Consider the following 24,216-nt stretch of genomic DNA (forward strand, 5'->3'; position numbering starts at 1 on the left):
GCCCTGGCAGTTGAGTTGATTTTGCCTCTTAACGTTTAAAATTTTCTATTTTCTCATGAAGTCGGAGTTGTGTTGAACATGTGTATTTGTTTCTGTTTTTGGGTTCAGAAGTGTGACTTTGAGGATTTCAAGTAGTTAGAAAACGCACTTGACTTAGTTATTTAAAGATATTTAAGATTTTACAATGCTGTATCTTATTACTTTCATATTTTAGCTATTCTGTATGTGTTTCCTGAAACATTTTCTTTTAAGGCATAAAACATTTTATTTTGATCATTTAAGGGAAGTGTTTCTAAGATACAGTATATGTTCTTCCTTTAACTAGTTTAACTTTTCTGTTAACTTGGGGCTGTAGTAATGAAATATTATCCATTGTCTTGGATAATATTCCCCCCCACCCCTCAAGCTGAGGACTGAACCCAGGGCCTTGCGCTTGCTAGGCAAGTGCTCTACCACTGAGCTAAATCCCCAACCCTGGGTAATACTCTTAAAAAGAGTACTAGAACATTAGATTTTATCGAAAGTGGCCATCCAGCCTTAAACCATGTTTTATTCTTAAATGCCATCCTCATTTGTAGCCATTTTCATTTTCATGTCTTTTATTTGTTCCTTTTTTTTTTTTGAACTAAAAATCCCATATCTAGAGATCTATAAGTAAATAATGAAAGTTGAGTTCTGAGTGCAGTGTTTTATTCACACCTAGAGGAGTGGTTAAGACAATATCTTACTTCATCTCTAGCTTCCTGGCTTTGGACTCAGAGCTCTCCCTGCCCTACTTCCTAAGTGCTGGGATTAAAGGCATGTACTTTATTGATTCTTTTATGTGTTTAAGTTCACCTTTTTCCCCCCTTTAGAGCTGTTTATTTGAACTTTTAGGTTAATTTATGATAGTGGTTTAAAAAAAATTCAGATTTTTTTTTCTGTACTGGAAATAGCTGTTAGTGTTTCCATATAGAAACTCATGTCATTATTTCGACTACAGAAGTAATCATACCTTATTGTAAACTGTTTAAACTGTGTAAGACTTGGTAAAGTATCTTTTTAAAGATATAGCTATTAAATTTTTGAGAATTGCCTTTAAGTAACTTTGTAGCTTTTTTATTGATGTCAAGTTTTATTTTTGAGCACTAAATGCCTGAAAACTTAAGGTGATACTCAGTGCAGAGTGATATGGTATTATAATTTAAAAAGATCCTTCTGGTCTGAAATACACGTAAGGATTGCTTATAAATATGTACTGTAATGTGTATGTGCACACCTGCATCTGGCTAGCTGTTGAAGAGCTGTGGTAAGAAGTTATGGGACTGGGACTTGGAAAAATTTCAGAGATGGCTCTGGGCATGGAGTATAGTTGAGCCGAAGGGGACTGATAGACTTTATGTAGAAGAAAGGGTATAGTAGTTTGCTTTTGTACTCATAATGTTTTGTCTGGGCAATTTTCCCCCCAGGTTTCCACAAGCATCTGCTTCTTATATATTATTACAGTTTGCACAATACGGGAATATCTTAAAGCACGTGGTAAGGCTCACTAATTTTTTTTTTTTTTTAATTAACATTTTGGTTAAGGAAAGAAAAGTTATAAATTGAAAAGTACTACTTCTGAATTTTGTCTTTTTTCTGAATCCAAATTTAGTTTTTATGTTCAAAGAATATTTACTTTGGAGTCTGGAAGACTCAAACTTGTGTAGTGTTAGCTTCGAAAGAACAGTTAGGGTTGAGTGAACGTCAGGATTCACCTTCCCTTCTTAACTGGTTCAGACTCTCAGGATAGGTCGACTGACCACGTCTCGTATACATTGGTTTTTCTTCTCTTGAGCTTTATTGGGAACAGAGGAAGTGGGGAGCCCAGAGCTTATAGAGTCTCTAAAGAGCTCTTGTCCTATAGCAGCCTTGCAGGACATACCCAGGTTACATTGCTGTTATCTCAATTCTTACTCCTACACAGTCATACTCACGAATACTCATGAATATAGCTTTTTAGAAATTTCATAGTAGTTGCTAATATAACTTCTGTAGGAGATAATTATTTTGGGAGTTATTTTACTTTCAGGGAACATTTGCCACATGTTTTGTTTTAGAGAGTTCAGATCTGGAGAGGGGTTATAGAAGCTATTTCCGCAGATCTTTCTGAATTCTAATATGCAGCTTTTACAGGGGATCAAATAAAAATGAAAGTCAGTTCTATCCTCATGTTTGTATGTTAGGTATGGATTTTGTATCTTACGAAACAATTTTGTCTTTTGCAGATGTCTAACACAGGCAACTGGATGCATATTCGTTACCAGTCTAAACTGCAAGCCCGGAAAGCCTTAAGCAAAGATGGGAGAATATTTGGAGAATCCATCATGATTGGCGTCAAGCCGTGTATAGATAAAGTAAGTCGTGGTTGGTTTAAGGAAAGGATTAACTTACTTAGTCTGTATGAAGAGTGCAGTAAAACATTAGTGTTTGCCCTTTAGCCTCACCACTCTTCTTTTCCCTAGTTGTAACATGGTATTACAGTAGGCCAAAAGTAATCCCAAGATGTTAGAGATTATCTGTCTGCACTCGTCATTGTTTAGGAAAGAAAGGTCCAAAGAGCCTAAGTAACCTGTGTAGAATACTAAAGCGAGGCCTAGAGTTTAGGTGTCTGGACAACTAACCCACTCTGATTTCTGCTCAGAGCATATCCAGGTTAGTAAACGCTTTACTGACTGGATGCTAACTGACTGAAGTTTCCTGACATGCTCTAAAGCTTTTTCATATGGACCTTTTCAACATTAGGGAGTAGGAGCTAAACTCTGTGACTTAAAAATATCCTTTGGAACATACTTGAAATAAGTATATGCAAACCTTTTCCTGAAAGCTACGTACTAGTTTCTGTGCCTGTGGCCAGTGCACACACAAATCAAGCAAAGCAGACAGTATTTCTTAGCTTGCTTAAGGGAACCTGGAAAGGAAGAGAGACTCAAAAGTCTGAGGCTGCTTACTTAGTACCTGGGACCTCCAGAGTCCTCTCTTCCCTAGGACTATCTGACGCACAATAGTAATTGTACAGTAACATGAGTTAGGTTTTCTTTTGTTTGTCCTTGCTGACTTATCATAGGGTCTGCTTTAAGATGCATTGAAAAAAGATTTCATACACATATATCATGTATTTTGGTCTTACTCATTCCCGTTCCTCTCTCTCATTCCTTCTCTCTTGGAAGCCTGTTTTCCCAAAACATGTTTTTTCTTGTGGCATATTGCTAAATTGAGGCTGTTTGGTGTGGATTGGATCTCAAATTCTAGCTAAGAAACATACTCTCTTCTCAAAGCTAAGTTTACTTAAAAACTTTATATGGTCAAATCTAGCGATCTTTAATATATTTGTGTGTGTGTGTGTGTGTGTGTGTGTGTGTGTGTGTGTGTGTGTGTGTGTGTGTGTTTTGGGGGAAATATTACATAGTATTAGATGATGTGTCTGATGTTTCTTTGTTTCTCCAGAATGTCATGGAAAACAGTGACAGAGGAGTCTTGTCATCTCCATCTCTAGCCTTTACACCACCGATTAGGACCTTAGGCACTCCAACACAGCCTGGAAGCACTCCTAGGGTTTCTACCATGAGGCCTCTTGCCACAGCATACAAGGCCTCCACTAGTGACTATCAGGTATTTTTAGATTACATGTAGCCTGTTTACTGTTTCACTAGATCTGTGTGTGTGTGTGCAGTTAAGTGTTTACTGTTCATTTTCCTTGATAAAACCTTCAGACTTCTAAATTTCCCATTTTAAAGTTAGAGCCTTCACCAGTTTGAAAACTGTCTTTAATTTTGAAGCAGTTTCTTTATTTGGGCTGGGGACATAGCTCAGTGGTAGGCATTTTATCCAGCATGTGCCACAGGTATACGGTTCGTTCTCCAGTACTGCAAAGCAAAAGAAACAGTTTTTAAAGTATCTTGAAAGTTTTTCCTCTCCAGATACATTTGTATAAACACCAAAATATCTATATTATACATTGCTGGCATGGAAAAATATTAAACTTTATCAAATTGATTATAAAACTCGTAAACAAAACCAAAAATTTAACAATGCAGTGGTATCAATTATCAAAGGAAGGTGACCAGCTTTTAATATCAGAGATGAGAAAGTCGTCATTTAAAAAGTGTAAAGAGGGGGTTGGGGATTTAGCTCAGTGGTAGAGCGCTTGCCTAGCAAGCACAAGGCCCTGGGTTCGGTCCCCAGCTCTGGAAAAAAAAAAAGTGTGAAGAGATTAGTTGCATTCTCAAGAATGATATGAAACTGAGATGCTTACGTTGTTATTGGCCCTCGATTTCCCAAGAGTCCTGAATTTTGGCACAGTTTGGGATCCCTGCACATGAAGTGTGTGTGTGCTGCTCAGATGGGTGGGGGAATTTCCCATTGTGGTCTCCAGAAATTTGGTGATTATTACAGATTGGAATTTTTTATTATTACTATTTAGATCTGTATTTTAAATTCCTCGTTTCATAGGGTTTGGTTTTTTACTTAGTTTTCTAATTAGAAGGTGCTAAATATCCAAATTTTAGTGTCAGACTCACATAGCTCAGTGCTAGGCATTAACTGTAGAATTGCCTGCCACTAAGGAAATAACCTAATACATTTTTCTTCTCTCTCTCTCTCTCTCTCTCTCTCTCTCTCTCTCTCTCTCTCTCTCTCGTTGTGACGTGTTTTTAATAGGTTATTTCTGACCGACAAACACCAAAAAAAGATGAAAGTCTTGTGTCCAGAGCAATGGAGTACATGTTCGGTTGGTAGTGCAGTGAGAGCTGGACTGAGCATTAGCAGAGGACTGCCAGTTTCCTTGGGTTAGTTGTATAACCATGTAACCATGCTGGCAGGGTTGGGTAGCTATCTCAGATACATCTTTACAGTCCTTTGTTTAAGGAGACAGCTCATTTGTAACTTGCACTTTAAAAGATGGCCGTGATACACCTGAAGAGAAGCCGTCCAGATGGCACTCTGTGCTCTGTGATACAGTGCATGCTTAGTGCCGTGTCCTCGGCGTCTACTGCAGTAATTAAATGATTGAGCTTGAAGTGAGTCTCATTGGCTTTCATGGGAAGATGGATGAATTCCACAGAGCAACAGCTGCTTTACCAAGACACAGTGATTATGATTAGCAGTTTGAATTATGGTCTTAATTTAGATAGTATTTAATATCTTTGTATATGTCTTGTGGATTGTCATCTTTTATGTTCTTTTTAAAAACCATCTACCACTAATGTTTCCTAATAAACTTTGTCAATTTTTATGTGCTGAACATTTGTTTGGTAGGTCGATTTATTGTTGTAGTTTTAAGAGTTCACTGAAATAATAGAAAACATGTTAATAGGTTAGGCCTAGAATCAAGATTTTATTACCATTACATTTTTTTATATCTGGTTTCCTTTTTTTGAGTACTTCTCAAATTTGAGATATTTTTCATCCAAATATTTTGATTAATAAAAAACATTTCTATAGAGTTTTAAGTTTGTTAATATGCAAAATACAGGTCATGTAAGAAATTTGTAACTTTCCCCAAATTGACTATTTGTTGTTGTGCTTTATTCAACCGTGATCTTAAGAGGTTGCCACAGTATTAGTAGTGTCTCATGTTTAACTGTTAAATAAATCCGTTAAATAGTTCTCTGTGTTCCTCACCATCCAACACACTTGGCCTTGGTAAAGCAGCTACGTGTGTGAATTGTGAGTATTGAGTACATAGTCTAGTGCTTGTATTTGGTCAGATGTATGTGTGTATGTATGTAGTTGTGTATATATATTTATGCTTCAACTTATACCTCATTTTTTCATATCTTATCCATTATATCTAGAGAGAATCACATTCTGCTTTATTTTTTTTATAGTAATAGGCATACTTTATATAAAAAGAAGAGGCATTTAATTCTCGTCACACTTTTAAAGGAACTTATCTTGATCTTTGGACACAGGTACAGGCCTGATGCCTTCTTTGGAACCTTCTCTGAATTCTTTGATAAAATGTGGTAAAGCCCAGGTATTGATGCTTTCCTATATCAGTTGTTTGGAGACAGTAAGACTTTTCCAGCTGTCTCTACTCTGCATTATATTTTGGAATCACCCTATGTAGCAGCCTTTCTGCACTACGCTTTGCTTACAGTGGCATATGTTCATACAGAAATACCAGTCCTTTCCCTTTTCACACTCAGAGTAATGCTTTCCTGCCTTGGCAGGTGCTAGTGACATTATCAGTGATGTCTTATGAGTGTAAATATAATACATATACACATGTACTCTGTGTATACGTATACTCTGTACCTCTGTATGCTTGTAAAGCTTTGAAAAAAGTTTCATTTTATTACTGTCCCTTGTTCTTTTTTGTTCAGATTATCTCCTTTGACTGGTAAGGTTCTCAGCAAAGGGCTCTTAAAAGAAAAGTTTTTAATTAAAAAAAATTCAGGGCACGTACTAAGTTAATGTTTTTCTTTTAACAGAATTTTAACCCTCCCCCTCCCCCCCTCACTGTAAGAAATTGACAATTTCGTACACACAGTACATTCTGGTCATGATGCTCCCTGATCAGGACCCTCCTCTCCCTTTCTAACCCGTGTCTTCCATCCCTGCATCTCCTTCCCACCTGACTTGGGTTTAATGCCCACTGAGTTTAGCTAGGGTTTTCCATATGAGCAAGGATGTATAGCTTCTGACTGGAAGTTAGACCACTGAAGACAAAAACACATGCTTCTCCAGCAGCCATCAACAGTCAGTAGTATACCATGGAGACACAGGGCCCCATGAGCCTTCCAGATGTGAGCTGAAGGGTGACAGGTCCAGTTCTGAGCAGTCCTGTACGGCTGCCTCAGCCACTGCGAGTTCATGATCCACAGTACTCTTCTCCGTTATCCACCTCTTATAGCCTTTCCACTCCCTATTGTGTAATGTGCCCTGACTGTGGAGGGTGATACAGGGCTGGACATGCAGCAGTGACTTATTCTGCCTTCACTGCTGCTGACTGTAAAAAAAAAAAAAACTGCTTGTCAAGGTTGGGTGTAGCATTTGTCCTGGGGAAGTCAGGACATGTTGGTAAGAAACAACCCCTGATAAGCTTTAAGTCACTGCAAATGACAATTGAAGATTTTAGTTTTCTGGGATGAAAGTTTGGATAAACAAAACAAAATAAAACTCTTTCTATTAGAACACTCTTGCACTGAAGCATTTTCTATCTTGCTTCATTATACAAAGAACTGTTCATCATAGAAAAGGCAGTGGGAACTCTTAAAAAGGCCGCCTTGCTTTTGTTGCATGGAGCCTTTTACTGCCTTTCTGGGCCTTTAGGGAATGAGGAGTTTGGCTTTTGACTAGAAATATTTTTTGTTGTATTTGGATTTGATTTTTTTTTCCCAATAGCATTTTGTATCTATCACATAAATTTCCTTTAAGAGCCAAGAAAATCTGTTTCTGAATTTTTGAGTATTGTATAATAGAACAATAGAATTGCCATCTTTGTAAAGCTAGGAGGACCTTGAACTAAGTCTTCTTTTAAGAGTTCAGAATGCTGATTCACACAAGTTAAACACTAACTTATGAAAGATGACAAAGGTCAAAATGGTATTCCCATAGACACGGGAGAATGCCATGAGGTAGGTAAACATTATAGCTCCAGCTTGTATTGAAGTTTAATATGTTTATAAAACAACAAACTGTAGAAAACACAAAGTCAGAGTTTAAATTTAAAAAAAAAAATAAGGAACTAAAGGTGAAAAAGTTACCAAGACTACTAAACTAGAATGAACAAAAGCAGATCTCGTCCTTACGGGGAAGGCAAGATAAAATGGAGGCTGTGGACAGGGAACGAGCCGAGAAATTCTTCCCTAGCACGTGTAAGGCTGTGGACTTGATATCCGGCAACTGCAAAAATAAGAAAATGGCTTTTGAAATCAGAAAGGCAGTTAAGGAGATTAATAAGTCCTAATTATAATATAAAAACATACATTAAATGAAAAGGAAACTGATCTAGCCAAAAAACCCACAATTATTTGAAAGTATGTATCAGAAAAACATGGGACTTAGATGAAACTTTTATCCCAGAGAAAGCAACAGCAAGCTTTGAACTTGACCACCTAGGCAATAGTAGCACAGCTGGGACAGCAACATTATCTGAGGAGGTGAATATACAGTAGATGCTACGGAAAGGAAGTGCGGATAGGATCTCATATGTCACTCAAACAGCTCCTCAGATCAGCTCCATAATATGATAGGTATTCTAATGCTGTAGCCAGCAGTTCATTTGACTTTGCATCACTAAGCCAAAGAGCCAGTGAGAGTTATTGTGTAAGCTTAGCCAGGTGGGTAGATTTTCAGAGTCCTCCATGGCAGCAGAATTTGGTGTGCCATCAAATAGTACATCAAGTCCTATCTATACCAAACCTGTGTTTTCTCTGCACTGTCATCTATGTAGTGAATCCACTAAAATCAATGAGAAGGTGAGGGAGAGGTTGAGATATTGGTGTTTTGGAAGTAAATGTCATTGGGCACGTGACTATCTTTTCCTGAATTGGCCCTATCTTGACCTTATTGTGAATTGCTACTCTGCTGATCTAGTCTTATGGCTCAGCATATCCCATAATGCTTAGCTTTTGATGGATAGCCTTGATACATATTTGCTATTTTGTTATCTAATTGGAATGATGCCAGAAGTTACTTTGTAACAAGTGAACAATTAACCTGTTACAGGAAGGTATGGTTGCAGTAAGAGGAGCTTAGCAAGAGAACAGTAAATGTTTGTGTTGATGAGTTCTATAAGGCGGCCTTGCCAGAGACTTTATATCTGTAGAATGTTGGAATACACCACGCCATTGACCTGAGTGTGTTTTACTGTAGTATAGCCTTAACTTGCTTCAGAGTGCTCCTACTCTGCCTCACTGAAGTTTTCTGACACCCTAAGAATAAACTTAAAGGTGTTTCTCAGCAACCCAGAATTTGATCTCCTTTTCAGCAATGGAAGGTGCAAAGCCCAGTTTGTTATTTAGGGAAGGGTTGCCCCATGCCCTAGAACTACCGTACCCCTCACAATTTCACCAGCGTGGTAAACCTGGTGACTTTTCTTCCACACTAAGGTGTCCCGAATACTTTAATCAGCTGTTTCTTTTTTATTTTAATTTTATGAGTGTGGGTGTTTAGCCTGCGTGTGTGCATGTGCACTATTTCCATACCTGGTGCCAGAGAGGCCAGAAGAGGGTGTTGGGTCCCCTGGAACTGAGTGGTACAGGTGATGTAAACTATCACATGGTGCTCTTAACCACTAAAGCATCTCCTTTCTATACTGCCAGAGAGAGGCTCTCAAGAACACACTGATTTTCTCTTCTGAGTCTCACGCACCCTTCCCTTCCTCTGAATGAAATGCTTCTGCTGTACGAGAGTAAAGTATATTTCAGTTTCATTATTTACTTCTCAGTATTTGGACAGCAGACAGATGGTTGGAAGCCCCCCCCCCCAAAGGGTATTAATAGAAAATACATTTTATTATTTATAAGGTAAGAAGTAAAAAATCCTGAAATTCTTTGAGTATGTAATCTGTATCCTTGAGTAGGAAAGAGAAAAAGTAGAACAGAATGTGGAGGAGCAGAGTTCAGTTTTTACCTTCAGTGAGCTTTATGTAGTTCAGTTTATTTGAATTTGCTTTTAACTGGATTCTTGTCTGACTTCTGTATCATTTCCTAGCTGTTCTAATTCTGACTCAGAGTCCATCCTGCTTGCATTGTGCCTGGATATGTTTTAGCTCCACTTGAAATAGATTTTTATAGTATTGCTCTTTTCTGGGGAATAGATTTTTATAGTATTGCTCTTTTCTGGGGCGTGTTTCATGCTTTCATTGCCTAAAAACACAGGTGTCATTCCCTCTTTTTTATCATACTGAGTTAGGAGATTTGATCTCCCCTCCTCTTTCCCTTCCTCTTTCTTCTCTTCCTCCTCTCTCCTTTTTTCCTTTCATTATTTTTTGAGATAGGGTCTTACTGAGATAGGAACTTCCCATGTAGCCCAGGCTAGCCTGGAACTCAGAGATGCCTGCCTCAACCTTCCTAGTTACATCACCAGGCTCAGGTGAGATTTGATTTTGATACTTTGCTCTCCATTCCTTTTGTGTAGAATTGGTTTTCTTGAACCTTTAGAAAAAAAGTAAACTCCAGGTAACCCTTTCTAATTGCTTATTGGTTTCTTTCCTGTGGATTTCTTGTAATGTGCAGATATTTGGCAGCTGACTTCTGGCTTCATTTCACTCCCCCTTATTTAGCAGGATTTTCTCTTTTCTGTATTTCTGTTGTCATTATTCTCAATTTTAATTTGGTCTACTACATTGGAAACAGATCTTTGAAAGGAAGCTGCTCCTGTCTCTTGGTGCTGGCTGGGCTCTGTCTTACCCTCTCTTGGCAGAGTCCACGGTCCAGCTGGCTGAAGGGAAGAAACGGGCTCAGTTGAACCAGCGCCAGCATTACCCAGAGTAAAGAGATGGGGTTGGGACTGAGGGAATAAATACTGCACTGTGTCTCTGCTCTGAGTAGTGTCTTCCAGTTTACTGAGGTCCGTTCAGTGACGTGCTCTGTGCGGTTGTAACTGCATATGGGTCCACAAGCTGCTTGGTGTTCCTTGATCTTCCTTTGCCTTTGTTACAATGTGCTTGTTTATTTTAGTGCCTCCAGTCAGTATTTAGCATCCTGTGCTTTCTATGTCGCCTGCAACCTTTGTCTCTTAGTAATATCCTATCTCTCTTTCTGACCTCCCTTCACAGTCTTAAACCTAATTCATGAGGGGTATAATTTCAACACAAATGTAAATGGCAATATTATACTTAGCATTGCGTTTGATAAGAGGTATCTAATGCCTAAAATACTAGGGGTTTTATTAGTCTATGGCTCACGTGGCATAACTTCATTCAAACTACACACACACACACACACACACACACACACACACACACACACACAGACAAAATATTATATAGGCATATGATAATGATTCTCTGGCTTTTAAAACCACCCCTAGTTGTTTATCCCTCCTTCCTCTCTTCTAATACTGTCTTCTGTCCCTCTCCCTAGGGAGAGCTCCCGCCCATTTTTCTACATATCACTTGTATCCCAGTATTTCCCTCTAGAATTCCTTTTACCTCAATGACCATTTTTTTCCCTTGGTTTTTGAAGTTAGGGGCCCCTAAACCACTCCGCAAACAATGTAGGCTTCTGTTGTTGCCGTTATTTGCCTCCCAGAATACCTGTTGAAGATAACACACACTAGAGACAGGATTTGGAGGAATTGAGCTGAATCTGACCTGGGGATCTTCTCCCTGAGGACTTCCTTTTATAGTATTGGAAGGAGGTTTGCAAACTACCAGAAGAGAAAAGCAGTCAGAAGTCCTACCCAGCTGTCATGTCCGTGAACCATAATGACATCATGGCAGGATATCCCTAAAGGAGCAATAGAGGCACTTATCTTGATGACAACCAACAGCTCTCTGACTGGACTTGAGGCCTTTTCACAGGATAGAAATTATGCTCTAGCTTAGCCAATTACCAGTGACTAGAAGGTCATGGATCTTAGAGAGAACCTACTCCTGTCACTTTTTTAAAGCACTGCATTCTAGACGTATATCCTTATATGCCGATGTACATGGCTCTCACCATTCATCAGAGTAGCTTCTTTTAACAATGGAGAACTTTATAGAAAGCCATGGCTGCTCACAGTGCAGAGAACGACTGACTGAGGTGCCCAGCCCCAACTGATAGACCTAACACAACCTCTGCGCCTAAGACACAGAAGTCACAGAAATGGGAGTAGAATGAATGTAAGAGTCAGAGGACCAGGAAGTCTGTAAAACTCTTGTCTACACATTACAGAAAAGCTACTTAAACGTAGCTGCTTAACCAGTATGAGAGCAGTGACAACACTGGCTCACATGCCATTGTGCATGGGTGACGCTTACAAGTGCTCACCCCTAGAGAAAATGCTTCAAGTCATTACCACCTGCTGAGGGATAATTAGTGTCCCCCAGGTTATCTAGTACCAACTAGTCAGCCCAAACACACTTACAGTGTGAGACTAAGTGGACTCAGCAGGCTGTGTTTGTTTCTAACAATAATACAGAGTAAGGCCATACATTTGAGAGGGAGTTGGGCTGGGCATGGGAGTATGGAGATAGAGGAGGGCAGGAAAATTATGGAAATACATCTGATTTTTAAGATTGAGGTGCACTAGGGAACTGTTGTACTTTCTGAGCAGTACAACTCTGCTGCTTACAAATGTTTTAAAAAAATTTTAAAGGTACTAAAAATTATATATATAATTTAAAAAACAGATGGTTCTATAGATCAAAACTTAGAAATACTGTCTAAATATTAAGTCATTGGTCATATTAGTTGTGAAGATTTAAATATTAAATGTTAAATGTTAATTCTTCATACAAGCATGTTAGTCGAGGTTGAGATGTGCACAAACTTTTGAGATAAAAAGTTTCAGCAAATGACAGAGTTCCTGGGCAGGAACCCAGAATGTTTCCCTAAGAGATGGGTCCACTGAAGCAAGTTTCTTAGGGACTTTTGTGTCATATCTTAAATGACTAAGTTATTTCCTTGATTAATCTGTGGAATAACTGTAAATAACTGTAAATATAACTGTAAACCTTCTAGAAGTAGTTTTGAAATGTGTCCACGTGTAAGTTCTTAGAAACAGTGCTGCTGCTGTCGCTCCTTGGAAACACTTTCGTGCAGGTGTGCCTCCACCTGGTGGTGACAAGCCAGAAAACAGCAGCTGGAAAATGTGAGGTGAAAATGCTGAAGCTTTTGGAAAAATTGGAGCACTTTTAAATCTTTGTACTTTCTTAGCACTTATGAGCCTTGATTTTAATTGCATAGTAAGTACATACTTGGTTTTATTATAGAGGATCAAAAATGTACTGGGTATGAGCAGTGTACCCAGTATAAGAATGAGCAGGTATAAATAAGTTTCTTTTTCCTTGAAAGTTTTCCTTTAAACAATAAAAGAATTGAAATATGGAGCCTGTTGTTTTAAAAAGCAGAACTAAATGCAGGAAGCTCAGCTGTGGGCCACTACAGCTTCTTCAGTTGTTAAGAATTCATGGTTTCAACCCATGGTGAGCTGCTCCATTGCCTTAAGTCTATCATGGTGGGAAGATGTGGAGAAGAAAGCTACTCACCTCGTGATGGCTGAAGGAGCAGTGAGCATGTGTGCTTGAAATGAGAGGCATCGGGGTTGGGGATTTGGCTCAGTGGTAGAGCACTTGCCTAGCAAGCACAAGGCCCTGGGTTCAGTCCCCAGCTCCAAAAAAAGAAAAAAGAAATGAGAGGCATTATACTATGCTAGGGATGCCATCAATTAATTCTCTGAAATGATAAAACCATCATGATCTAAACTCCCCATCATGTGGCAACCAAGCTTTTAACACATTGGCCTTTGGGGCCATGTACAGACCATGATGATGTCCACAGGAATCTGTACTTGGAGCAAGCAAGCATCATAGACATTCCTGTCAGCATCACAATTTGCAAAGTGAAGCCCTGTGCATGTTTCTCTTAGATGAGCAGTATGTGGAACAAAGCCTCAAGACCTGTCTTCTATGTATAGAATCAATTAAGAGCATAGGAACAATGAAGGTTGACCTACTCATGAATCATCGAGTACTGGACAGGGGCAGTCAAAGGCATAACGGAACATGATTGGTAAGTTGTGAAACATTTCTGGATGTGAAGTAACAGACTCAGATTAATCAGTTCTATAGAATGAAGTCACCCTTCCATTATTCCAGTGTCAGGACTGGAAACATTAGGGCTATGACTTAGTGAGTTTGTGACCTGAGTTTACTCCCCAGAACTCATCTTGTGGAAGGGGAGAGAACCAAATGTTACCAGTTGTTGTCTGATCACCACATGCACACTGTGGCATGTGCACAATCACATCCATCCATACAAATAAGTATAAACAAAACTAGAAGATAACGTGAACAGAATGCAAGTTCTGTTAAAGATGCCACTGTGAAAAGGAAAGTGGGGGGTTCCATTTCCAACACATGCCATGCAGTGCAACAGTGGGGCCATCCATGGATATAAATGTTCACCGGGGTACCAAGTCTATGAACTTGGACTGAGAATACAGGACCAGTAGTGAAAGACATAAGCATCAACCACAAAAAGAAATGCCTGAAGCCCTAAGTATGGATCCTTCATTCCCAGAGAAGAGGGAAAAGTGGGAAGAGCTGAGTCAAAGGAAAGCAGAGGTTAGGAGATGGGCAAGCAAGTTAAAGGCTGAATGAGACATTACTCCAGTTGATTAACTCCTTTATGAGCACTGGAGTAAAGCATTTAATAAATTTTGTTATGGACCGAGATACTATGAAGCTGCTAATTCTCTGAGCACTACTGCTAAGCATATCTTGGTCCCAGTCACCCAGTATCTCCTGGTTGACATAGAACATGTGGTATTGAGGATAAAACCATGAGGATCTTTCACCTACAGAGGTCAACCTGAATTTTGTTAATAGCGCTGCTCTGGTTCAAATTATGCTTGAATGCTTGCTAATGACCATGATGAAAAAGGTGAAAAAAAAAGAAAAAAAAAAGAGCCTCTGAGGCTTTGTTCCTAACAGCATCACACAGAAAACTGACAACTACCTTCCTCCACATTGGAGCTCCTTCCTTTATGAGTCCTTTAAAATCGAGTGTCACTGCTTGCCTGCTATCGGGCAGTTTATAAAACAAAACAAGAAGTTTCCACTCTCCGAAGGGACTGTTAAGTATGATTGGCCTCACTGGACGAGCAGGGATGTTGAGGTAGTACAGATGCATTACGGCATGGGAGTAAGCGAGTTGGATCCAAGCCTGGTTTCTGATGTTAAAGTCCCTTAGAGGAAATGGGAACTTAACAAATATAAATAGCTCTAACTGTCACACATTCACACCTAATTTGCAAACTGGTAAATGTTTCCCCAAGTTTATCTGTGTTCATTATGAAACAAAGCAAAAAAAAAAAAAAAACTAGTTGAAAAAAATCTAGCAGTGTAGTATAACATAAAAAGCACAACGAATTATAAACTTTTGAGATATAATGGGCTCATTAAATAATTCTTCCTTTAGAATTAGAAACCTACGTGCCTATTATAAAGTGTAAATGCCATTCTTTGCTGTTTTGCATAACTGCCTATGTATTTGCAATTGACCCTCAAAGATCCCTGTTCTCATGATTCCCAAACATGGCTCGAATGCATTGACTTCACAACCACATGATTAAAGGATTAATTTACTAAACATGGAAGGGGACAGTTGATACACATCTCGTTCTGTTAACTACGTCAACATTCCAACCTGTCTGCTGAAGCTGTAGTTCCTGTAACACATTTGACATGTTCTCAGTCAGACTGTAGAATTGAAAACCTAACAGCCTTGACTGTCAGACCTGTGTATTCTAGTATGAATTGATGGGTTTTCTTCTTTCCAGAGGAAAGAGAGTTAGGGGTTAAACAGTGGTGAGCAAAATATAAGCAGTGCCAGTCAGGCCTTTGATCTAGAGACATGACCTTTAGGAGAATGCATAAGCAGCCCAAACAGTCAGTTGGTAAATATTTTTGGTTTGTGATTTAGATAGCAGTAAAGTATGTTTGCTGATTTGCTTATTTGTCAAGTTTGTGCCTTTTTAAATAATCACCTCAGTGTAGAATTAATAAGCTGATAATGCCACTAAAACCAGATGGGGAGCATGGCTAAAAAAAGGAGATGGCATGTTGGCGTTAAAAGTCACCCATGTAGTTCCATACCCGTGAAAATTATAATAGCAACACATCTCTAAAGTGCACCGGCAAATAGAAAACACAGATTATAGTTATTACTGTTTGTGTAGAAGGAATCGAATCCTAAGACTGAATCCATTGTAATTCCATTTTAAGTGATCCTCAGTCCTAACTTGATGCAAGTCTATTGTTATTTAGAATCACACCCAGATCATCTATCGCACATTTTCTTCTTCAGTATAACAAATGTACACATCCGTGCACTCAGGTTCAGCAGCTGGGTTCAGTAGTCAGCACAGAAGTAGGATGCAGTGCTTTGCAAGACCCTGCCAGGAAACTGAAGGAGCACGCTGCTTCTGGCCACTAAAGGTGTGGAAAGAAATAGTCAGACTTGAGGCAGGTGGCCACGACAGCCTCAAAGAAATTACCTTTTGTCCCCATTTTCTATGTGGAATGCTCCCGTATGATAGCTACTCGGGGAGTCTGTGTCAGTGAGGCAATTTTGTGGCGAAGGAGGATGACAGGAGTGATTTTCTGCAGGAGCGAATGAGGCTGAATTCTTACCGGGAGTCACTCCACTCTCCGAGGATGTCCACACAGAAGGCCCGCTAAAGAGCGGAAGTCACTCCACACTCCGAGGATGTCCACACAGAAGGCCCGCTAAAGAGCGGAAGTCACTCCACACCGAGGATGTCCACACAGAAGGCCCGCTAAAGAGCGGAAGCAGCGAGGGTTGGAAGGTGTAGATGCGAAGTCTCCGTCCGGAGCAGGGATAATGGACTGTGTCCTCAAGAAACATGACTGTGTTTCTCCACCTAACAATGTGGTACACCCTGAAGTCACATCCAGCACCCCACAGTGGGACTGGAACAGGGATGTCAGGCAGGGGTCATTAGCTCTTTAAATCTCCCCGCACCCCCTGTTCGGAGGCCAGCTTGATAAGAGGAGGATGATATGAACAGCTACAGTTTGAGTCGGTTGACTCCCAGTTTAGAGGCTGTACCAGCTGGAACTATTAATTGGCAGTTTTATAGTGTCCTTGTCCACCTACATCTCTCCAAACAGAGTGAAGTGTTAAAAAATTAATGAGTTATAAAAAGACTTTCTTTGCGTATTTCAGAAGTGATATAAATTTGAGAATTTGACAAGTTTGCCAGTTTTATGGTTCTTGCTCCTTGTTGCCCACTCTCAGCTGATCTGGGTTCGTTTTCACACCAGGAAGCTAAGGTAAGCAGAATAATTACTCAGGCTTCTAGTCTATTCCTCCCACAGTTTTCTGTGAGCTGAAGAGATTTCAGTTAATCTGCTTGAATCAAGAAACACCTGGGGTGGACTGGAGAGATGGCTCAGCGGTTAAGAGCACTGACTGCTCTTCAGAGGTTTTGAGTTCAATTCCCAACAACCACATGGTGGCTCACAACCATCTGTAATCAGATCTGATGCCCTCTTCTGGTGTGTCTGAAGACAGCTATGGTGTACACACATACATCAAATAAATAAATCTTTTAAAAAAAAGAAACACTTGGGACATTACTGTCTGTGAGGGATTTTTCAGAGATTACTCATTGATGCGGAAAGACTGCTGTAATATGGTTACTGTGATCTCATGACTTGGTATCCTGGACTGAGAACAAAGGGAACATAGAGACCAGCACTGAGCACTGGTATTACCCTCCCATGATTCCCATTCTGCCAGTCACCTGCCATAATGCCTTTCCCATCAACATGGTCTGTATCTCCTCAGTCTGTGAGCCAAAATAAACCTCTCCCTCATTGCTCTGTATAAAGTCTTCTGTCACAACAAGAAAAGTTTAACTAAAATACCCGTCTTTACACCCAGTACTAAAGAGGACTTAAAAGCCTGCTTTCCCTTCTGTGGAAACTCTTCTATTAGGCTCTATTTTTTGTGTACTATAATAATTCTTACCTTTCTTTTGAGTCACTTGTTTTTGTTTTGTTTCGCTAAGAGTGGGCCAACACAAAATGTGTTGCTACCTACCATTGAAAACAGGAATAGCATCTCCTCCTGACCTCTTTATTTAGCCATACATCTCCACTTATTGTATCTCACAACTATCTAAAATGACCCCCCTCCCCACAGTGCTTACAAAAGTCATGGCAGTAAGTTTTTTTAAAATTTTTATTATATATTTCTTTACTTACATTTCAAAGGTTATTCCCCTTCCCGGTTTCCTGTCCATAAGACCCATTCCCTCTCCTCCCCTCCCCTCTCCTCCCCTCCCCCATACAGGTATTCCCCCTTTACATCCCCCTTATTGCCCTCCCCCATATTCCCATGTACTGGGGGGGTCCAACCTTGGCAAGACCAAGGGCTTTCCCTTCCGCTGGTGCCCCAACAAGGCTATTCTCTGCTACATATGCAGTTGGAGCCCTGGGTCAGTCCATGTATAGTCTTTGGGTAGTGGTTTAGTCCCTGGAAGCTCTGGTTGGTTGGCATTGTTGTTCTTATGGAGTTGCAAGCTCCTTCAGTTCTTTCAATACTTCCTCTAATCCCCCAAAGGGGGTTCTGTTCTCAGTTCAGTGGTTTGCTGCTAGCACTGACCTCTGTATTGGACATGCTCTGGATGTATCTCTCAGGAGAGATCTATATCCAGTCCCTTTCCATATGCATCTTTTAGCTTCATCAATCTTATCTAGTTTTGGTGGCTGTATATATATATATGGGCCACATGTGTATCAGGCTCTGAATGGCCATTCCTTGAGTCACTGCTCTAAACTTGGCTTCCATATCCCCTCCTCTGGATATTTCCCCCTTTTGAGGAGGAGTGGGAGCTCTGGCGTAAGTTTTCCCACGATCATCCGGCTGATGGTGGTCTTGTGGAGGCAAGCGTTGTCCTCCATCTTGTTGAATGAAGAGTTAATTCTTCATCATAGCTTACCATAAGCGTCTGCCACAGCTGATGGCCCCATTTCTCATATGTCACTTGGCAACCTTACAAGCTGATGGCTCTGAGTGAGGGTACATACCTGTGGTCTCAGTTCTCAGGCGCTTGTGGTGGGAAGTACACTTCAACTCCAGGACTGAAGACCAGCCTAGGTGGTGGAAAGACCCTGTATAAAAGCAGGGCAAAACAATATATATTTACACTTGAAATATACATCTATAAATTATTTCCACTTTAGAGGACTAACTTATTTCTGCCTTCTTGCTAATCTGTCATTGTAAAAATATAAAAAATAAAACGTTCTTTTATCCCCCACTAGGTCTGGCACCCCAGTGCCCCAAGATATCTGCTGGACATCTTAATCTCAGTCAGCAAAGCCTCTCACCCGCTCTGCTCCTTCCCGTATCACACTGCTGAAGGCCTCTCTCTGAGCCTTGCAGCCATCTATCTAGTTCCCAAGCCAGGTTTCCATGCCAGAAACACACATCCCAACTCCATGGCATCCCACACACACTCCCAAATTTAATTCTCCACATGAAAGAACACACAACCCAGTAACTTTGATCCAATTGATAAGATATAATTGCCCACCTAAACATACAAAGCCCAGTACACATCCATCCCTTAAGAACATTCATAACAACCTGCAAAGGTACAGCATGGAATCTTAACATCAGTCTCCATGTTCTCTCTCTCCCCTACTCTGCTGTCTCCTCCTCTTCCCTCAAACTTTTCTCCCACCCATCCTTCCTTCTAGTCCAATGACAGGCCTCATACTATGCTGTACTGGCCCTTACCTGTATTTTACAAATTAAGTGGGGAGAAGGTTCTGATGAAGTCATCTGAGTCCTGAGTATTTGACTAGGCAGCTGTCCTTGGGGCAGCGGAATTAGCATTAAAATACAGATAACTCCAGGGCAAACCACAACACTAATCGACTTTTTAAATAAAATGTTCATTAAAGTTAGACTACTGGATATTCAAATCCAGTTTTAAGGAGAAGCTATATATTATGTAGATTTTTAGCTTGCTGATTTCGAGGTTTCTGTTATGTTTTTGAGTACTATTTGTTCTATCTTTTGTGTTTCAATAAAAGTAAAAAGTGTATGACACTTTGCTTGCAGACTTGACTAAGCCAATAAACAGTATATAGATAGATACATATTTCAGTAGATTAGGCTAAACTGAAATTATCCCTCATGCTGAGAGTGTAATAAGCTATTGATCTCAGATTGCATTTCCTTTTCTTTATAATTGAATTTTGCTCCCTAATAAAAGATGTTTGTTTTCAGATTGTGTTTAGTGAAATAAAAATGAAGCATGCCATCAGTTTATCATGTGCTCAGTAGAGGATTAGGCCCTTTGTAGAATTAGGTATGGAATATCAAAAAGGATGTGTATCATCTTGGAGGGTATTTTTCCTTAAAGTGCTGTACTGTAGATATCAACTGCTATAAACATTCTGCATTATCATTCTTATACTTACTAATTAGAATTTATTTGAAACTGTATAGAGTTTTTCTTTATAAATGTCAACTAATCGAAGACATGGTGCATTTACATAGAATAACCTATTTCTGGGCACAAAAAAAAAAAAACAAACCAAAACAAAACAAAACAAAAAAAAAACCAAACCAAAATAAAAAACCCAAAAAACCAAGATTAAATAGGTCAGCGGACTTAAAACCAATACAGAGAGATCTTTAAATAGGAAGCAGTCTTCTGAAACTACCGTGCTTTTCCTTCTTATGTTAGACCTTCCTTTTATTCTTTCCATTAAAGCAAGATAGACACTAAGTACAACAGCCCACTTAGGCTCTTGCTTGATCTTTATTATCATTGAACGTCCATACTCCTGAGACCACTTAAATGTTAATCCCAGGGCTCGCCTGCAGGTGACAGTCTGATAGCCAACAAGAGTTTGGTTTTCATCCAGCATTTGGTATTGGGTACTGAGTTTCTTTTGCAGCAAAATGCTTCATTTCTGATTTCTGATCCTTTTACCGTACCCCTTTAGTACAGGGGAAGGGGGGAGGGAGAGATGGAGGGGAAGAGAGGAGAGAGAGAGAAATACTTTGTGTACCTTTATATGGCTGTGTCTACAATACCTCACAGAGATACGTAGGGGAGGAGAGGTTATTTTGGCTCATAGTTTAAGGTCTGGTCCATGGTTACTAGGTCCTATGTGATTGAGTAGAACCCCATGGTGTTGAGAGCTTGTGGTAGAGGACAGCTGTTTGTGTCACAGTAGATCATGAAGCAGAGAATGACAGGGAACAGGGTCCAAGCTTAAACTTCAAAGGTCTGTGCCTAGTGGTCTACTTCTGCCTGCGAAACCCCACCTCTTAAAGGCTCAACCTCTAGAAATAACACCAGCAGTCATGAAAAAAGCCTGTGTATGTTAGAGGAGGGCTGGGAGGTATTTCACATTCAAACAATAGCATGCTACAGTGAAATTAAGGGCAGTGCACTGGCTCTCATATTCTGGCCCCTGGAAAATGACTTCTTGTACTAAGCCTTTGAAACAAAACAGAGTTGTACTTGCATGCTGTGAAAACAGTATTGTGATGGACACAGCGAAGGACATCGCTTCAAAGCTTGTGTGAATGCAAACATAGAAAAACACCAAGTCCTTCCTCTCAGTATAACTGCAGTAAACCCCACAGTGCCTGGTGCCATTTTCGTGTCTCACTTTTGTGTTGGTATCAGACTTCTCATTGCTGTGACAGATACTTGAGAGAAACAAATGGAGGAAAGATTCTTTTTGGCTGATGGTTCGGGACTTTTCATCTGTGGTTAGCCAGCTTTGGAGTTTCTGGGCCATGCTGAGGCAGTATCATGTTGGGGAGGACATAGAGGAACAGAGTGGCTCCCCATGATGGTCAAGCAGCAGACAGAAAGGAATCAGGCAGGGACAAGTTATTGCCCCTCCCACAGCTATAATACTCCTTCATCCAACTGGTTGCTACCACCTAAAGGTTTATAAACCTTCCACACTTGGCACCCCCGTGGAAACAAGTCTTTACTATACATGCAGACGGATCTCTTAAGGGCACACTTCAAATCAATTTCTTACCATTTATTTTAATTCAACTGTAATGCAAACATAGGTACATTTAAACATATTGGAAGCAATTCTCCCCCGTAGGAATAGTAGGACCAGTAAGAAGTGACAGAGTCAGGCTACGGATCCTGGGCAATCCAACTCTGGAGACCAGCATCGGGGTGCAGACCTGAGTTTATTGTTAGCCTACATCTTATGTACACTGAGCCTATCCCAAGCTCCTGAATCCCTGGCCAATCGCATCTTGTCACGCCATCAACCATGCGCCAGATGAAAGCCCTGCCTAAGGAGGTAGCTCAGTCTTCTCAGGGGAGGGTCCTCGCTTGTGAGGGCTTCAGTGAAGATGGGGAAGTGGCCACTGCCCCGGCCTTGGTTCCTTTTTTCTGTCTCACTGGTGTGCAGGGAGCCTTCTCAGATCTAATGCTGTGTGTGGCAGATCAGGACTCTTCGGGGAGTCACAGGAGCCTGTGGCGCCTTCCTCTCCATTCACTTCTTCCTTCACAAGGTTGATCTCTACATTCCCCACCCCCACCCCTCACCTCGCAATAAAGAAAAAGAAAAAATCACCCAAGATCTGCACAAGTTGTGATTTAATTAAATACATTTATTTGAATTTGAAAACCACAGGCTCTCATTTTTTTTTTTAAAGCAGTTGCTTCAGTACTGAAGCTCAGACTTCACTGAGGAATGGAATAAGGCAGCGTGGCACTCACTGCCCCTTTGGAGTCGTCGCTTTTAGAGGGTAGTATCACAGCTCCGGGCTTGTGCTCTTGGATTCCTTGCTTGGGAGAAACAGCTGCGCTATGAGGACAGCCATGCAGCCCTCTGGAGACACCTGCGTGTGTTGGCAAAGAGCCGAGGCCTCTGGTAACAGCTGTGCAGCTCAGCTCAGCTTCCCTGGTTTGAGATCCCAGCAGCCCCAGCTGGCAGCTAATTGTAACCTGAGACTCCTTGAGTCACAGCCAGCTTACCTTCTTCCTGTTTCTAGACTAAGAGTCAAGAAGCAATGCTTATTGCTCCAAGATGCCATAGCGTGGGGGGACTTAAGTCATGGAGAGATTCAGTGCAACATCCTTTATTCTAACAGCAGCTACATGGAGGGTTTAAACGTATCCCATAACATGCCATTCCATTCCTAACAGCTGTCCAGTGGCCCTGAGATTCCCCTCCACCCTCAGAGCCTTTAGTGACCTTTATGATCTGACTTCTCTGTTTCCTTGCTGACCTCATTGGCCCTCTTTGTCCCTCACATACTCAGTCAGCTCAGCCATTCTCTCTGATGTCCTCCACACAACCCAGGAATGCTTCTACCTGTTTGGGTGGCGGCTGGTAGCCCCAAAGCCCCGGAACCCATTTACCAAAAACCACAACTTCCTTAAAGACTGCTCAAATATGTCCGCTCTTACGAGGTACATTTTTATCACTGTCTTCATGTACAGTTGCACTCTTGTCCCTAGCCTAAGACTTCTTATTCTGCTGTAGCACTTATTGTGTTATATAATTTACTTTTTAGTGATTATATTATGCAATATTGCTGCTTACTGTTTTCCTTTCCAAATTATTTACCGCTCCATAAATATTTTCCTCTCCATAAATATTTACCTATTTTCTTTGTTGATATATCACAAATATCTAAAGTCGTACATGATCATAGTAGGTATTTACTATTTTTTGTATGGTTTCCTCATTCCTAAAATATTTTTAAGTTTACCTTCCAATTACAGACCCTTATTCACTTTTAGGGATTGAATCTTAAGGCTTTCCACACTCAGCTTTTGGAGAATATATGCAAACATCAAAAACATGGCCTTCATCATCCATTTCATAGGCACTATTTTCCTTTAAAAAATGTATGTGCACATGCTTGCATATATATGTTTGTGTGTGTGTGTGTGTGTGTGTGTGTGTGTGTGTGTGTGTGACCATAAGTGCACATGTCAGCACACAGAGGCCAGAGATCATTGACACTGAATCATCTTCAAGAGCACCATCTACATTCTTTGAGACAGGGCTTCTTCCTGGCTGGAAGCTCGATGATTTGGCTATACTGGCTAGCTACCAAGCCCCATGGATCCTTCTGTCTGGGTGCCAACGTGACACAAATTAAAGTCATTTGGGAAACAGGAACCTCAATTGAGAAAACGTCCCCACCTGATTGGCCTGTGGGGCTGTGATGGCTGTTCCTGGTCGTCAACTTGACTACATCTGGAATGCACTACAATCCAGAAATGGAGAGCACACCTGTGATCCAGAGGCTGGAAGATACAGGCTTCGACCCGGATCTTGACATGGGATGACACACTTTTGATCCAGATCTTGAAGTTTAGTGGCCATGAAAAGCATAGGCCCAGGCAAGGTAGTACACACCTTTAATCCAAGGAGACAGAGACAAGCACATTTCTGAATGCAAAGCTAACCTGGGACAGAGCAAGTTCCAAATCCAGGCATGGTACACACCTTTAATCTGGGTCACACCTTCTGCTGGAGGCCTACATAAAGAC

The 24,216-nt window shown here is 40.6% G+C and overlaps 2 protein-coding genes and 1 long non-coding RNA gene across 5 annotated transcripts in view; all 3 read left to right on the forward strand.

The window, feature by feature from the left end:
* Nup35 (nucleoporin 35) overlaps window positions 1-5,260 on the forward strand; it is a 29,490-nt gene extending 24,230 nt beyond the window's left edge. For both annotated transcript variants that reach the window (XM_087650828.1, NM_001004229.1), the window contains 4 exon segments: window positions 1,449-1,518; window positions 2,247-2,375; window positions 3,466-3,630; window positions 4,678-5,260. In XM_087650828.1, the coding sequence (XP_087506954.1) occupies window positions 1,449-1,518; window positions 2,247-2,375; window positions 3,466-3,630; window positions 4,678-4,755 (442 nt within the window). In that variant the 3' untranslated portion in view covers window positions 4,756-5,260.
* Window positions 1-24,216, forward strand: part of Dusp19 (dual specificity phosphatase 19) — a 123,285-nt gene that overhangs the window by 41,125 nt on the left and 57,944 nt on the right. The window lies entirely within an intron of this gene.
* On the forward strand, window positions 13,543-17,247 carry LOC148006492 (uncharacterized). Its single transcript, XR_015684452.1, has 3 exons — window positions 13,543-13,685; window positions 16,286-16,335; window positions 16,385-17,247. It is a non-coding gene; the product is annotated as an uncharacterized LOC148006492 (long non-coding RNA).

Source organism: Rattus norvegicus, chromosome 3 (assembly GCF_021556685.1).
Source record: "Rattus norvegicus strain SHRSP/BbbUtx chromosome 3, alternate assembly SHRSP_T2T, whole genome shotgun sequence".
In the NCBI taxonomy this organism is placed as follows: Eukaryota; Metazoa; Chordata; class Mammalia; order Rodentia; family Muridae; genus Rattus; species Rattus norvegicus.